Source organism: Lontra canadensis, unplaced genomic scaffold (genome assembly GCF_010015895.1).
Source record: "Lontra canadensis isolate GAN:19392208 unplaced genomic scaffold, GSC_riverotter_1.0 scaffold5, whole genome shotgun sequence".
Classification (NCBI taxonomy): domain Eukaryota; kingdom Metazoa; phylum Chordata; class Mammalia; order Carnivora; family Mustelidae; genus Lontra; species Lontra canadensis.
The window spans coordinates 15,420,762-15,437,763 of record NW_022630999.1 but is presented as its reverse complement, the minus strand read 5'-3'; the positions used below and the strand labels follow the sequence as shown (position 1 = coordinate 15,437,763).

The 17,002-nt window shown below is 48.1% G+C and overlaps 1 protein-coding gene across 6 annotated transcripts in view; it reads right to left on the bottom strand.

Moving 5' to 3' along the window:
• ABLIM3 (actin binding LIM protein family member 3) overlaps positions 1-17,002 on the bottom strand; it is a 109,608-nt gene that overhangs the window by 25,783 nt on the left and 66,823 nt on the right. For all 6 annotated transcript variants that reach the window (XM_032851494.1, XM_032851496.1, XM_032851497.1 and 3 more), the window contains exons 8-9: positions 14,509-14,596; positions 1,816-1,874 (exon numbers count right to left, since the gene is read on the bottom strand). In XM_032851494.1, coding sequence (XP_032707385.1) covers positions 1,816-1,874; positions 14,509-14,596 — 147 coding nt within the window. The remainder of the gene's footprint in view (positions 1-1,815; positions 1,875-14,508; positions 14,597-17,002) is intronic.

Genomic DNA, 17,002 nt, shown 5'->3' with positions numbered 1-17,002 from the left:
AATAGTCATTAAATAAACAAAAAACAAAAAACAAAAAACCAGACCGGGAACTAAGAGTCCCTAGTGAATGAACTATGTGATTTCAGAGATCCCAGATTCGAGATCTGTAACATGAAGGGGCTGGTCTGAGGGACTGCGACATTGTCTGCCAGATGTCTCAGGCCACAGTTTAGAATGAAAGCATTCTACCTGGGGCTTTATAGCCAGTGTCTCCCAAACTGTGCCTCCTGAACTGGTGGTGACTCTGGCAAGATGAATTTAGGGGGAGCATTTGATGATACTGAGTTGCAGAATGGGAGAGTAAAATGTAAAATTGTATTTCATTCATCTCCCTCACATCAAGGAGGAGGTCTTAACTTAGTGCTGATGTATTTCAGCAACTGTCTCCACTGTTGTTCATTTCCCATTTTTTTTTTTTTTAAACAAAGAGAGTAGAGGCAACACCATCCAGCTGGAATTTCTAAGATTTGTTTTTAAAAAACATTTTATTTTCATTGAATGTATTTTATGGTTACCTTCTATTTATAGTAAGTAATACTGGTTTTCCACTTGGCGATATCAAGATTTACATTAAAATAAGCTCCTTTAAGGGAAGAGTGGTGGATTGATTTCATGAAGAATATTAAGTTTGGGGGCACCTGAGTGGCTCAGTGGGTTAAAGCCTCTGCCTTCGGCTCAGGTCATGATCCCAGGGTCCTGGGATCGAGCCTCACATCGGGTTCTCTGCTCTGCAGGGAGCCTGCTTCCTCCTCACTCTCTCTCTCTCTGCCTGCCTCTCTGCCTACTTGTGACCTCTGTGAAATAAATAAATAAAATCTTAAAAAAAAAAAAAGAATATTAAGTCTGTAATGACACAGGTGGTGCACGGATGCGGCAAAAGCATCGGGGTTGTAGAAAGATAATGGAATTTGAGAAATGCCACCAAAAAGGTAGAAATTGAGGAAGGAAAGGACAATTAGGTCTTTATACCTCTTAAATGGAAAGGATTTGGAAGAAACGGGGAAAAAACACATGGCTGAAACCAAATTATACATCAATTATACATCTATTGATGTATAATTTGCACATCTCTTGATGTGCAAAAGGTGCAAAAGGTAGAGGCACTTCTGATATCAAGTGCCTGTCCCCAGCATGCACCCAGCTTTCTCCCCCACAGCGTCAAGGACTCAGGAGCTGGGCCCCTCCCTATGGTCCTTGGATCAAGAACCCAGATTCACAGGACTTCCTGGGACTAGTCAGAGCACAGTAATTCAGAGGGACACAGGACCGCAGGTGGCCTGGCGCGTGCCTGGGGACACTGGCTGTGTTTCTGCCTGCTGCATTACTGTGGGCAAACCACCACCCTTGTTAGACTGTGACTTTAATTACCAGCAAAGAGAACATAGAATGCCTTGCGCCATCTGATCCACGGGGTTAAAGGAAGCAAATCAGACAGTGGCTGTGAAGACGCTTTACAAACTGTCAGTGCCCACCGTCAACTCTATTCTTCCTAATACATGACATGAGGCTGGGGAAAACCCCCAGCATGTCTCCACACTGGCTTCAACGAGGCCACCGTCTTGGTGAGCCACGCTAAGACGAAGGCCTGGCCCCAGAAATGTTAAAACCTCACAATTTGACAGTTTTCAAAGTGCTCTCACATCCCATGTCTTTATCCCCTCAAATGTGCCATGAGGCAGGTGTTCCCATGAAGGAAATCTAGTGATATGGGCATGCATCTGGGAGGGTGCGTATTAAGGAAAGACCCCCTCTAAAGTACAGTGCCCCCCACCAGAGGTGAGAAGTGTGGTCTGGTATTTCTACCAGCTTGCTTACCTTTAACTTCTTCTCTGCTCGGGCTGCCTGTTTGCAGATGGGGTGCCAAACCTCAGAACCTAAGGGGACCAACAAATAACAAAGGTTCAGACCTTTCATCCCTAGAGTTCTCTTGCCACCCCTCACCTCCCTTTATTTTGTTGGCAGCGCACCTCCCCTACACAGCAGGCAGGAGGACCCCCTGGGGAACCAGGCTCTTTGCAGCTCCATCGATCAGCCACTCCTGCTCTTTCTACCTGTCCAAATCCTACCCATGCCTCAAGGTCCAGGTCTCACACAGCATCTTCTTGCAAACTTTCTTTCTTTTTTTTTTTTTTTTTAAAGATTTTATTTATTTATGAGAGAGAGAGAGAGAGAGAGAGCGAGCACAGGCAGACAGAATGGCAGGCAGAGGCAGAGGGAGAAGCAGGCTCCCTGCAGAGCAAGGAGCCCGATGTGGGACTCGATCCCAGGACGCTGGGATCATGACCTGAGCCGAAGGCAGCTGCTTAACCAACTGAGCCACCCAGGCGTCCCTTCTTGCAAACTTTCTTACCTGCCAGCTGGGAGTGACTTCTCTCTTCGTTTCGGTCCATAGTTCCTGGTATCTTTCCTAACACACACGACCTCAAATCACAGTGGCCTGTGCATTCAGGGCCCTAACTAAATTAGAAGCGCTTCCGGGCAGGGCTGAGTTTTATTCATTGCTGGCCCTCCTGCAGCAGGCAGCATGGGATCTGGCTCTCGGCAGAGGCCCCATCCATGTTTGCGGGGGGAACCGGTGAGTGCATGATTGGCAGTGAGTGACACACAGCAGGTGCTCAGTGAATACTTGTTGAATGAATGAATGGCAGTGGAGGTGAAATAAAGCGGCCAACCATGGTGACCTCCAACCTTCCTTTCTCTTCAAAGACTTCGGACAGGGTCTGAGAGCTATCACAGGAAAAGGGGGGCGGGGCCATGACGTGCGTGGAGTTGGCTACAGAGGACGGCCTTGACCTGCTAATTCCTAAGAGACTCCAGACTCTGCAAATCTAGTATATTGCAAATGCCTGCATTTTATTGTGTGTGGGGCTGTCCAGTTGGCCAGCCCCAAACTCGAGAGGCCAATTTGGAAAGGCATGAACAACAGGTGGCTGGTCACATGTTGAGAAGAAGCCCCAAATATTACACATTCCCCAAAGAAGAAACAGGTGTCATGGATTAGAAGGAAAAGTAGGAACATATTATCCCTCTGGTGCCATTGCTCTTATCACCAGCCCAGAAAGGAAGGGGGCCAGCAAATAGCTGGATTCCTGGGCACCCAGATGGCATTTGTTTGTCTGACTTTGTTTTTAGGATACGCTTTCCATTGTGGTTTGTTGCCTGGAACCCCCAGGACTGGAATGCTGGCCAAGCGACGGGGGGGTGGTGTGAAGTTGAAAAATTAGCCCCCAAAATGGAGAGAGGATAGGCCTGAGGCAAGGATCCTGGGATCTTGTTTCTCAGCCTGGATTCTTGTCTCTGCTTGGCCCCTAACACATTCTCTTTTCCATTCCGGTTTCTTCATCGGAATATAACAATGAGGTGGGATTTGGATGGTGCTGGAGATTGTTTTCATCTCCAAGCTTTTAATTCTAGGCCCAGTTTGCCATTTATGAGATAGATCAGGATCTTTCAGTTTCGTTTGCTGATTTTTCTTGTGGGTTCTTAGTAATTCAACAGGAGTTTAATTCTTGCTAACGTAAGGTGCAATGGCTCTTGGAGCCCAGTAGAGGGACTCCCGGTCTGTGGCTCAACCAAGCCTGGTCATCACAGGGTGTGTCTGCGGCCAGTGGTGGGTGGGGATGCCTGCTTTGGGGAGTTATTCAAGAGAGCATTTCCGGTCCCGGGATACTGTTGAATCCACTAGGAGCTGTTTACCCCTGGCACTCCGGCAGGAAGCCTATGTCACAGGTCACTGCAGGAAATGGGTGAGGGGGATACGGATGTCTCAGAAGGTGGTGAGATGAAGGGAAAAGGTCGGGTAGAAGTCCTGGTGGGGGGGGCAATGATGAGTTAAGAGAGGAGGTCAGACTCGATGGTCTCTCCACGTCGCTCACATAATCTGTTTTGAAATAGAGCTGAGCCACAAATGACTTCAGTATTCAGCTCATAGGAAAGCAGGTTTATAGAAGAAGTGAGAGGGGAGAATCAAAAGGGAGAAAGGAAATATTAGAGATGGAAAGAAATCAGAAGTTTGGGAGTTGGCGGGATAGCATCTAAAGAGGGAAGATATTTGTTGGTTGCAAGCAACAGACTTAGGTAAATTACAGTAAGAAAAGTGATCTGTTCATGAAGACCCCTAGGAAGTGGTGGTTGGCTGAGCTCAATGACGTGTCACAGACAGAAAGACAGCATCCTGAGTGAAGAAGGCCATTACTCTCTTCCATGGGCTTTATCCCCAGGACTTAAAACAGCACCTGGCTCATATGTGTTTCATAAAGACATAAATGAATGACTGGTTGGATCCCCCCTCTCTATTTTATTTTATTATTATTTTTTTAGTATTTTATTTATTTGAGAGAGAGAGAGAGAGTCTCAGGCAGACTCTGCACTAGCATGGAGCCTGATGTGGGGCTTGATCTCACGACCATGAGATCATGACCCAAGCTGAAACCGAGTCAGATGCTTAACAGACTGAGCCACCCAGGTGCCCCCACCTTTGTGTTTTAAAATGAGACACAGGATGAAAGGCACCCCGAAGATGATGGTAACCAGGACGGAGAGGGGACCCAAAATTAGGCCATAAGGCAGGGTCTTCATTGTGGAGAAGAGAAGACTTAGCAGAATAGTGAAAAAGAGTTTTGAGTATTTTAATGCCTCTCTGCGGGAAGAGCAATGAACTTGTTCTGCACGTCTTGTAACGTAGAACAAGGACCAAGGGCAGAAGTTTCAGGGAAAGAAAATTCAATGTCTAAGGACTGAATGGGTCCATTCTGAGTGTGAGTTCCCCTGTCCCTAGAAGTATGTAACTACACATTGGGTGGGTACATGCTCAGCAAGGATATTATAGAGGAGACATATAATGAGGTAGTTACCCTAGTGGATGTTCACTTTCCCTCCCATCCCTTGGGGAGTCTGTATTTTCATCTTCACAGATTTCTCTGTATAGAAAAAATGAATTATTTGCTCCTATCCAGTGAATTAGACTGGAATGTAAGTTCTACCAGGAGCGGGATTCACATCTGTCTTATCTGTAGATACAGCTGCAGGGATTGCAGATTCTCAATAAATACTCATGGAATGAATGAATAAAACAAAAGAAACATATTATTCTGTTTCAGGCCAGTTAAGTTCTCCAAGTTGGGCTCCAAGATTTAGACAAACAGTACAATTTAGACTCTGATTTGACAGCTACAATTCCAGAGTGAGTTTCTATCAGCATATTCACAGGACTGGGGTTTGCCCAAGTGGGAGCTGTGGCCCAGTTGTCCAGAAGCCTGGGAAAATGCAGATTCCTGGGCTCCTGGGAGGCCCCTGAAGTCAGCTCCTGGGGGCGGGGCCTGATAATCTGTGACAAGCTCCCCAGGGACTTAGGATTCCAAAGTGGAGAACCATAGGGCTGAGTACTCCTTGACACTCCAACTCTGTTCCTTTGGAATGTGATGGGATAAAGAACCAGTTGTATAAGACAGAGGAATGTGTTGACTTCTTGTAGGAAGTTAACACCTTTTGCTGGTTAGACTCCTGGTTCCATGAGTCATACCCTTGTCCTCGGACACTGTCCCAGACAGTCCAGGTCCTGCGGTTCAAACCTCGTGTAGAAGTTACCGAGTGGAGGGATTAGCTATTTCCTTGTGAGCTGACTCAGAGGCCAAGATCGGAATCTCCAAAGCTGTCCCTTGGCGATGGTAAGGCTCTTCTTAATCCCCAGAACAGGAAACATCAGCCTTGTCTCTCCAACCGGTGACGGCACACCCCACATTTGGGTTATTCTTTTGGGTTACTTAACATTTGGGAACCCACCCATCTCTCTGCGGGACATTGAAATGCAATTTGCCACACTTCTTTTTTTTTTTTTTTCCACATTAGTGGAGATTTTAAGGCCGAAGCCAGACCTGGTCCCACAGTCTTCCACACCACCCAGTCATGCTTATGAACACAGCAGTGAAGGAACCCAGCTCACCCAAAGGTTCTATTTGCCCAGCACAGCGTTTTTTTGTTTTTCGGTATCTGAATGCTTTTTGACCTGGCAGGTGGCCAGTGACCCTCCCTGCTGTCTGCCTCCTGGCCCTTCTCTTCCATTTCAGTAGGCGGTTAGATTTTCAAGCCCGGATCCCAGCCAGGATGTACTCTCACAGCCGCTTTCTTCCCCGGACTTCTCTTGACGGTTGCAGGATGAGGTTTCTCAAAGTTCTGCCTGTATGTCAGTGGGACAACCTCTGTGACTCAGACTTGCTAGGATCATGGAATGACTTTTTTTTTTTAATTTTTAAGTTTTTTTAAATAAATATATAATGTATTTTTATCCCCAGGGGTACAGGTCTGTGAATCGCCAGGTTTACACATTTCACAGCACTCACCATATGGAATGGCTCTTTTAAAATCCCTGCCCGGACACACAGACATGCTGCATCCACACAGCAGAATAGCGTTCAGCCATAAAAAGGAAGGAAACACTGATACATGTGACAACATGGATGGATCTAGAAAAAATGCTGTGCTAAGTGAAAGAAGCCAGACATAAAAGCCTATGTATTGTAGGATTCCATCTATATGAAATTTCTCAAATAGGTAAACTATAGAGACAGATGGCACATTCGTAGTTGCCAGGCTCTAGCAGAGGGGGAATGGGAAGTGTTCAGTGGGTATGTGTTTCCTTTTGGGGTAAAAACGTTTTGTAACTAGATAGAGGAGGTCGTTGTACAGCATTGTCAATATCCTAAAAGCTACTGAACTGTACACCTTAAAATGGTTACTTTTATGATACATGAATTTTACCTTGAACCTGAAAATCCCCACTTCCTGCCCCTAGCAGGTGGATGGCTTTTGTAGACCACAGGATACTTGACTCTTCACTTATTACTGAAGGGTCCCAAACTCCGCAATAGGGAGACGAGCGAGCCTTTCTGTCAAATCTGACCCACAATAACAGCCCAAGTATAATCTTGGGCCCTGGTAAGTCTTTACCGCGTATTGGGTAATCTATGCCTTATTTGTCATAATATTCTTCTGGGGTCTGAATGCCAGTTACGTCACTGCTTACCTGCATCGTCTAGAGCAAGTCAGTTACCTCTCTGTGCCTCAGTCTCCCCACTGATAAAATGGGAATGATAACACTATCTGCCTCAGAGGTCTGTTGTGATATTTAGTGAGTTCATGTTCGTAGAGCACATAGTACAAGGTCTGTTAGCGTGGGTACTATGCAAGTGTAAGCGGTTGTAATTATCATCATCTACCCTCCCCTACCAAAAAAACCCCTCTTTGCCAGGATCCAGTGTTGGGAAGGGGAAAGGAGTACCGGAGAGACCTGAGGGCAGGGTGTATAGAGTTTACTCTTCTACTCCCGGGAACCTTGGCCCCGGGGGAGTGAGGGGCCTGCGGCAAGCACAGGGCTGGCTGTGTGGGTGGAGTTGGTGAACAGAAGCCGGACTTGGCTGCCAGCACACCCCTCGGGGAGCCTGGGCTTGGGCCCAGGGACGAGGGCAGCTCAGGAGACATCGAAAAGCCTCATTTGCCTCGCGCTGAGAGGATCAAGTGGGCTTGAAGCTTAATAAAGAGCTGGACGGAGAAAGTGCTCAGCTCCCAGGAAGCTGGTTGGCATGCAGGCTAGGAGGCGGGATGAAGGAAGGAGTGTGGCAGCACCCAGGTGCAGAGGCTCACGGGAAATACTAACTGCTGATCACGAGAGCGAGGCCGGCAATTACACTGCAAGGAGTGCTTACTACGTGTCACCCACTAAGCTTCCTTATTATTGTTAGTATTATAACTAACATTTAGAAAGCGCCTATGCCAGGCCTTACGCTACATACCTTAGAACAGTGGTACTTAAGTCAAGGCTCACCACGATAATTAACGTTTACTGACCATAGAGGCTGAGCCATATGCTAAGCGTTATTACTAATGACGGTAATGTTGACGAGAGCCATCATTTTTTAGCGCATGCGTCACGGGGCGTGGCCATTTCTACATTCCCGGATGTTTACATGAGCTCATATGGGCGGACCTGGGAGGGCCAGGCTCAGTGCAAAGCCTTCCTCTTGTGTTCGCTCACTTAATCCCACAGCCTGGCGAGGTGGGCCTAGTGCTATCCCTGTTTTCAGATGGGGACATTGGGGTGTCTTGCTCTGTCCAGCATGGTGTCCTCGCCCTGGCCTGGGTATTGCACATATGACTGACTCAGGCTCCACAGAGTCTCTCTGGGACTTCTGTGCTGAACTTGGCATGGAATACTGCCCCTCTGGGACCACGGAGCCCTCCTTCCCCAACACCGAGGCAGCCGGTGCAGGGATGGACACTGGGTGGTCACGCGCTGAAGGAAGCAAGGAGCAGAACCACCTGCCGACCCCTGTGGGCTCCTCAACCCCATCGTGCCGCTTCTAGATGCTTCTCAGTTCTGTGGGACGATCAATCCCCTTTTACCTAATGTTGTTTCTGCCACCTAAAAAGTCCAGACTAATAAAATTTCTCATTGAGTGAAAGCCCAGTATCTGACAAGTTCTTGACTTGCCCAGCGGGCAATTTTGTTTCTCAGGAAATAGAGGAAGCCGCCAGGGAAATTGCTACTCAAGACCTAATTCTGACCAACATGGACAAATTGGCTGGCGAAGTAGATGTGACATGTAACTCTCGAGAAAATAGCCACATCTTCTCGAGTTTGAGGTTACCGGAGAGAAGAAGCAAGTTGCAAACAGACTTTAAAATACCAACTTCAAACTACTACGCTATAATATTTTCTATAGGCTGCAAGATGTTTGGTAACCCTAAAAGTCTAAAAAAAAAAAAATCGCAGCTCATCCAAAATGAAAATGTAGTCTATTTCAAGTGAAATAGGCTTAGTAGATTCAGACGTTAGGAGGTATCAATTTAGTACAGTAACAGGATATGTTTGAAGAGTCTAAAATTATGTAGCAGGATTGGGGAAACATGAGATTTAAAGTTTTGAAGCATTACTCCTACAAGCTAAGCTGTCAGTAGAGAGATCCAATTTAAAGTAACAATGCTAAACTACTAGCTTATAGCAACCAATAGTACGTTGGTGCCTTTTAAAGCGTGGTTTGATGAGACACGTAGATATGACAGAGGGCTGGTGTTCTCCAAAGCCATAATAACGGGAGGCACCTGCCCTGAACATCTGTTTGTTCCATGCACCTCTTTTAAGGTACTTGTCAGAGGAAAAAGAAGCCTTCCTATATGTCAGTGGCATCCCCAGCTGTGCCAGAAATACACACCTCCTGGTGCCAGAACCTTCTATCATCTGAACTAAAAAAAAAAAGTGATCTGAAATAGACTACCTTATAGAAGAGAAGGTTTTGGGGTAATTACCAAAGCAAGCATTCAGGGTTCTGTTTTGGATTTGTGTTAACACAGAACTGGGGCTCCTGACTTGATGTTGGGCCCTGGACACCTCTGAAAATTTGCGAAAAGCTACGGACCCTCTCCTTCGAGAAATATACCTACATGCAAACTTCAGCAATCAATTTCAAAGAGATTCATTGGATTCAGAAGGCCAACTACAAACTATAACTACAGGTTAATAATTCTGAAAATGGGGGCTCCTGGGCGGCTTAGTCAATTCAGGGTCTGACTTCAGCTCAGGTCGTGATCTCGGGGTCCTGGGATTGAGCCCTGAGTTTGAGTTCGGCTCCCTGCTTAACAGGAGAGTCTGTTTGTCCCTCTTCCTCTCCTTCTCCCTCTGTCCCTCCCTCTGCTCGTTCTCTCTCTCTCAAATAAATAAATAAATAAATAAAATCTTTAAAAAGAAAAGGATTCTGAAAAGAAATGGGAGAAAGTGCCTTAAAGGAAGCCTAGGAAGATAGGCCAGCTAACCTTGGCTCAGGGACGTAACCTCTCTAACATTCTTCTTTTCTACATGGGGGATATTCATGGCTCTTAACTCACAGGGCTGTTGGGAGGATACAATGGGAGACTGCATTTAAAACTTGTAGTACAGTGCTTGGCACATACTAAGTACTCCACCAGTATCAGCTGATGGGCCATTATTATTATTAGCAGGACCTACAATTTGTTACATTTCTTCCTTTAGCAGAGCCAGGTTTGTCAGGATTTCCTGCCTGTGTAGTTCACTATACGATGATAACAGAGACCTGTTTAAAACTCTGCAGCCAAGCTCCTGGGTTCCCAGCGTCCTTCTCTCTCAGACCCTCAGAGGAGGGGGTGTATGCAGTGTAGAAAGACGGACAGGAACAAAGTCTATCTCTCCTTTTCCCTGGGTCCAGATGTTTTTAGAATAAAGCCAGATTTTGATGAGCCACATTTTGGGTTTAGAAAAACTCCCGCTGACCCAGCAGCTGTAAGCTTTGTGATTTCGGTGTGTTTTGCCTGAACCTGTAGCATCTCGGCTATTATACCGCTGCACGAAATCAATGACGTGATTTCCTGGTGAAACCCAAATGAAGGGTTTGGACAACAAACAGTTTAGAAATCTGGCATCTTTACAGAAGCAGTTAAAAGATAATGCACAACAGAACTTAAAACAAATAGAAGAAAACTTGCTTTGGTCTCCGGGGGGGCCCCAGAAGTTCTCCCCTCGACAGACGTCAGCCTTCTCCCAATTAGAGCTCATCAGAAAGCCATCACACCGTAATTAAAACACAAACAAACTGACCCGAAGAACCTCCTGAGGCCCGCTGCCAATGCCTCATTGTGTCCCGCTCCAGAACTGACGAGACTGGGTTTTTAAACTTTGCAACCTTCCTAATGCTCTCTCGCTCGCTCTCTGTCTCTGTCTTGTATGTTGCTTCTGCACTGGGCACTTTGCACTTTTGCATTCAGTCTCTGATATTCATGAGGACCTTGTGGAGCACACCTGCTCTCTGTAGGCGGGTGGTGGGGGTGTGTGGGAGCCTGCCTCAGTTTCTCCACCACACGATGCTTCCTCCCACAGCGGGCCTTTGCACCTGCTGCTCCCCCGCCTCCACCATCTTTCCTCCCCTCTTCACCCTCCCACCTCCTACTCATTTCCAAGATCTTGGCTTGAAATTTCCCCTCTTCAGCAGAGCCTCCTCTGACCTCCCAGACTAGATCAGGAGCCTTCTAAGCACACTCCCATGGTTCCCAAACCTTCCCTTCTCTGCATTTATCACAGCTGGTCGTTATATCTATGCTTCTATTTGATTGAAGTCAGCCTCCCCTCCTGAGAGCGCACTCCGCCGAGGAAGCAGGCACTCCTGCTTTGCTCATGTCTGAGCTCCCAGCACATCACAGAGAGCCTGGCACATAGCATGGCCCTGGTTTGAATGTATGAACGAGGGAGAACAATTATTCTCATTTTGCAGGTGAGGGAAGAGACCCAGAGAAGGAAGTCATTTCTCAAGGTCACAGCCCATCTGCAGACGTGTTGGTCCTTGAACCCAGGACTCCCAGCTCTCTTCACTTCTGTGCTGCCTATGCGGAGAGTTTTCTTGCCATTTCTGGGGAATATCATTCTGAGGGCTAGTTACCCCTCCCACGCCCCCCGGGAGGATGTCCAAGACAATCAGAGGCCCGGCTCTCAGGGGTAGCAGAACCTCCAGGTGGCTGCATCCCCTAAGACTCCCACAGCCAGAGTCAGCATGACTCCAGCATGGGAAGGCCTGGGCCCCCTCACTGTACAATCACAGAGCATCCCTTGAGGCAGGTCCTTGAACACCCTGCAATTACTCCCACTCTCCTAGGAGCCAGGAGGTTAGGAATGGAGATAATTAAGGAGGAGGGTGACAGGCCCTTCTTCATCACCAAAAATATCTCCCACCTCCAGCAGGCCCCTCTCTCGTAGGTTTGATTGCACATTCTCTCGAATGATCACCAAACTGTTCCCCTCATCACTTAACCCTTTCAGCATTCTGTGACGTTCTGGCCAGAAGCAAGGCTTGGAGATTCTGGATAAACGAGGACGTGAGCTCCGTGAGGGCAGTGAACTTGTCAGACCTGCTCGCTGCTACATCTCCAGTTGTTAAGGGAGCACTGGACACATACAGGCAGTGCTCAATAGATACTTGTTGAATGAGTGAAAGAACTAAGAGCTTTCCATGTGTCACAAACCTACCATATCTTATAGGGACTGTTATTAGCCTATTTTACAGGCTAGGTAACTGAGGTTCAGTGTTAAGACACCTGCCCAAGGTCAAAAACTTGGTAAGTAGTGCAGCCAGCCATTCAATGGAGAGATCGGGATTGGGAATTCGGGCAGGTAGATAAAGATGTTGATGATTCTAGAGATGTGAGAGAGTAGTTCCAACACTAGGAAATGTGCTTACCAGGAAAGGGGGAGAGGAACACCATGCAAAGAATTTCCAAACTAAGTGCACAGTCCAGATTCCTGGTGGTCGGGGTGCACAAAGACATCATGCAGGGTTCTGAGACTCAGGGGGACTCCCTGCACGTAACCCAGTGTCCTGCAGCAGGAAGCGCTAGGGATCAGCGCTGATGGAAGAGGAAGGCCCAGTCCTTGTTGGGACCTAAGTAGCAGGCAGAGCCTGGGTCCCAGGAGGTGAGGTGGGAAGAGCCCCAGGATGGGCGTCATAAAGCCAGTCTGCCCCTACATGCTCTACATTCCTCTGTGCCTCAAAGCTCCTATCTATACAACGAGGACTGTTCCGACTAGTCTAGAGTGACCTCTGGGACCTACCATCTGTGCTACCTGTCTGACTGTACATATAAGTAGGTAGTTGTAAGCTCACAGCATCTTAGAAATGGACACCTAGTCCAACCCAACCGAGAATTCCTGCTCCAGCATTCCCAGTAGAAGATCTGAGATTCTCTTGACTATCTTTGGGCCAGTGGTTCTCAACCGAGAACAATTTTGCCTCCCCAGGGCGGATGTCTGGGATATTTTGGGTTGTCACAACCGGAAGGAGTATGTTGTTGGGATTGAGCGAGTAGAGGTCAGGTGTGCCTCTAAACACTGTGCGTGGCCTAAGACAGTCCCTATACCAAGACTTTTCTGGCCCAAAGTGTCAACAGTGCAAAGGTTGAGAAACCCTGTTCTAGGCAAAGCACGCACTGCCTAGCGTGACAGGAAGACACACGCTCTGTGACTGCTTCCCTGGCCTTAGTCCTGCTTTGAGGGGAAATGTGGAGGAAGGGCTCTCCTAGCTCACACATCAGCCAACAATGATCCCCTGTAGAGTGAGGACTTAGTGGGGTCCATGTCAGGAGCAAACAGTCTCCAGGAGAAGGCCGAGGACTCCACGGCAAGCTGGAGAGACCAGGAAGGAGGGAGTGTGTAAGTTGTGGGCAGGGTTGGGGGCACCAGAGGGGGTCGTGAAGTCCGGAGTGACCCACCTTGGCCTAGAATGGCAGGACTTCCAGAGGAGGGTGTGGGAGACTGGAGTGAGCCAGCAGGCAGGAGAGCAAAGCGCAACAATGAGGAGGAGGATGCAGCAGGGAATGAGCTCCCTGTCTGCCCCTGCCCCCCATCGGGCCTACTCCCCCCCATCCCCCCACTATGGCCCCCACACCTGTGCTTTCTTTACCCGCCTTAGAGCCTGGTGGATTCTTTCCCCTCAGGGGGCGATTCTTAGCTCAACATCCCGGCTCCTGGCCCTTCCTCAGGGCATCTTCCCCAACGCCCACCCCACACATTAGGGCTCTCAGAGTCCCATACCTCCCCCCTTCATGAAGCTTATCGCGATGGCCGGTTATCTGTGGGATTCCTGACTGTGGCCCCTTCCGCAGCAAGGGGCTGGGGCTGGAACTTGCTAGGGGCCCTGGGGCAGAGCCCGCACACGGTAGCATCTCAGGAAATGGTTGCTGAGTGGACAGAGAAGCACTGGCAGGCGGGCTCTCGCAGCCGACGTGTTGGGTTTATTCAGGGCTAGAAGTGGAAAGGCAGTCTGAGACCTCGGTGAGAGGGTACCTATAGTGGTGGGCAGCCAGGGGCCCTGAAGACAGGGATCCGCCGAGAACACTATGAGATTCTGGGAGGATGGATGGGGCCGAGGCTGGAGCAGAAAACAGAGCTTGGGGACTAACAGGCCGACTTGTAAGAAGCCTGGGGCCAGAGGGCTAGGCCTTGGGAGGGGGGACAGGGAGACCAGTCCCTCTTTACTTCTTGGAGACTGCTGGTTCCTTTCCATTCCTTTTGGTGTACCCCGAGAGTCTGCGGGAAGCCCCAGGCAGTCTGCTGTGGTGCTCTGTGTTGTGGGAGGCGGGAGAGGGAGGTGGGGGAGAGGCCATGAGGCTGCAGACGTCCCGCAACACAGCCATCTTTGTAGGGTTCTCTGACCCCTCAGCCTGGTTCTGCTCCTGCTCCCGCCCCCCCGGGCGGAGCCAGGAGAGTCTGCTCGGAGCACGGCCCGGGAAGCAGGCCAGCTGAGCAGCGGGCGGAGGTGCACGGGGACGGAAGGCAGATTACATGTCACTTCACATTAGCCACAACGGCAACTCTCCCAAACCACCCAGAGGGGGGCGAATTAATTGCAGCCTTGAGGACAAGCCAAAAACAAAGATAACACCGAAATGAAGGAGATGGTCTCTCCTTTACAGACGTGGGTGGACAGGGATGCCTTCCAGAAGGTCTGGTTTGCTTACCTGTGAGGTACATCTCCTCGCCTTCTGTGAACATCTGGTGGCAGCGGACACACCGGGCGCACGTAGGGTGGTAGTGCTTCCCTCCTGCCTGTGGAGATCGAGAGAGGAAAGAGGTCAGAGCTGGGGCTGCTGTCCACAGGGCAGGTCGGGTTTGAACATCTCCTAGGCACGTTAGCATTGTTGGTGCCTTTGTGACCCTAAGGTTGGTTGGGAGTCTACCCAGAGGAACCCAGAACCATCTAAAAACCCACCCAGGAAGCTTGGTGATTCTATGCCGTGGGACCCCGAAGGTAGTTCAGAGAACTTCCCCGGACACCTGCACTTCTATTTTGGCAGTGGAAGGACCCCTTGGAGTCCACTGGTCCCACCTCCTCATTTCTAGATGAGGAAACAATCTTGTTTGGAGGACATCTCATTACTTCCCCAAGAATGGGACCCTTATCACTGGCTGTACCAGAGTGACTCTGAGTGGTACAGGGACCTGGGATTTAATAACATTGGATCAATAAAGAACAGGACCTCTTTTCAATCCTCTTTCAATGCTTTCATTTAAAAAAAATTGAATTTATTTAGGCAATCTCGACACCCAACATGGGGCTTAGATTCACAACCCTGAGATCAAGACATATGCTTTTCTAACCAAGTCAGTGGAATCGAGAGTACCAGTTGGCGCTACCGTGTCTTTAACATTTGTTGGAAACTTACTAACCTACCTTTCTCAGAATGAGAATAGGTTTGAGGCTTGGCACCTCCATAAGCAGTAGAATCCAGTTAGAGCTGTGTGTGTGTATGTGTGTGTGTGTGAGAGAGAGAGAGAAAGAGAGAGAGAGAGAATAGAGAATATATATATATATATATATACACATATATATGCATATATATATATATTTATTTTGGTTACTGACAATATAGGAAGCGATCCTGGTTTTCCTATTACATGTTTGTTTATTTATTTATTTATTATTTGTAAGTGAGCCAACTTAAAGCCAATGAAAGTATTAGGTAAGGAAGTATTAGGTAAGGTCCATAGACATGACAAAACTTCTGAGAGTGGCACATGAAGGACAGGCTTTTAGGGCTCAGTGGACAAATAATGGGTCCCACAAATGTAAGACCTGCTGACAGTGAGGCTCCAGGCCTGTGACGGCTGCACCCCAGTGTCTCTGCCCCATCCCCCAGCTCACCCCAGTCTTGTTTTGGTAAGCCCCCTTGACTATCCCCACTTTCTTTTCCTCCAACTACTTTATTTTTTTTTTAATTTTTTTTAAAGATTTTATTTATCCATTTGACAGACAGAGAGCACAAGCAGGCAGAGAGGCAGGCAGAGAGAGAGAGGGGGAAGCAGGCTCCCTGCTCAGCAGAGAGCCCGATGCAGGGCTCGATCCCAGGACCCCGGGATCATGACCTGAGCTGAAGGGAGAGACTCAACCCACTGAGCCACCCAGGCGCTCCCCCTCCAACTGCAGCGCAAATTCTTCTATGGGGGAAGAAAGAGCCTCAGAGAAGGTTACACCTCTAGGTGTCACTGGAAACTGGTAGCAATACTGGCCCCTGGAGGAGAGGTCATGGGGGTGGGGGTTTTGGGGTGCAGGTCCCCCGTGTAGCACTCACTTCTATGCTGACTGTTCTGATACTACAATCCAAGCCCAGAAGACTTGGCATGTAGGGGTCCTTCAGTGGTGGTTCCAGACTCTCCATATGGAGGAACTCAGCTCAGTGATGGGGTGGGAAGGAGGGGCTTGTTTTAAGGTACACCTGACCCTTGTACAGCATGGATTTGAACTGCGTAGGTCCATTTACAGGTGACTATATTTTTCTATAAATACAGCATTGTAATTGTACTTTCTTTTCCTTATGATTTTCTTAATAGCATTTTCTTCTCCCTAGCTTACTTTATTGTAAGAATACTGTGTATAACACATACCTCACAAAAATAAGTGTTAATCAATGTTATGTGATGGGTGAGGTTTCCAGTCAACAGTAGGCTATTAGTAGTTAAGTTTTTGGAGAGTCAAAAGGATACGTGGATTTTCAACTGTGTGGGGTCAGTGTTCCTAACCCCGTGTTGTTTAAGAGTCAAGTGTATATTCTGCATGTTAGGGCAAGGTTAATTTGGGGGGATATGCCTGCAGAAAATTAATGGATATTGGAAAATTGTTATAGCCCCTTCCCAGTCTGGTGGGATGCGAATGGGTTCCTTTTCCAGTTCAAAAATTATAATTGAATAACGCCGAAGGCTTATTTCTGAATCTTTTTTGGGGGGGGTGGTGGATGGGTAGGCATGGGCTTCTCTATTCTCGAAATACTTGATTTATTCTAAAAACTTAGCAAGAATGAAGAAAGGGCAGATTTTTCAAAAAGGAAAAAAAAAATCTCCAGTGTTCCTTATTTGCTCTGGTTTGTGTGGCTTCAAGCAATGATGAAATGCCCTTATCATCACCAAAGCAAACTGTGTTCAAACTTTGGGAGGAGCCTGCTATTTTCCCAAGCTGAT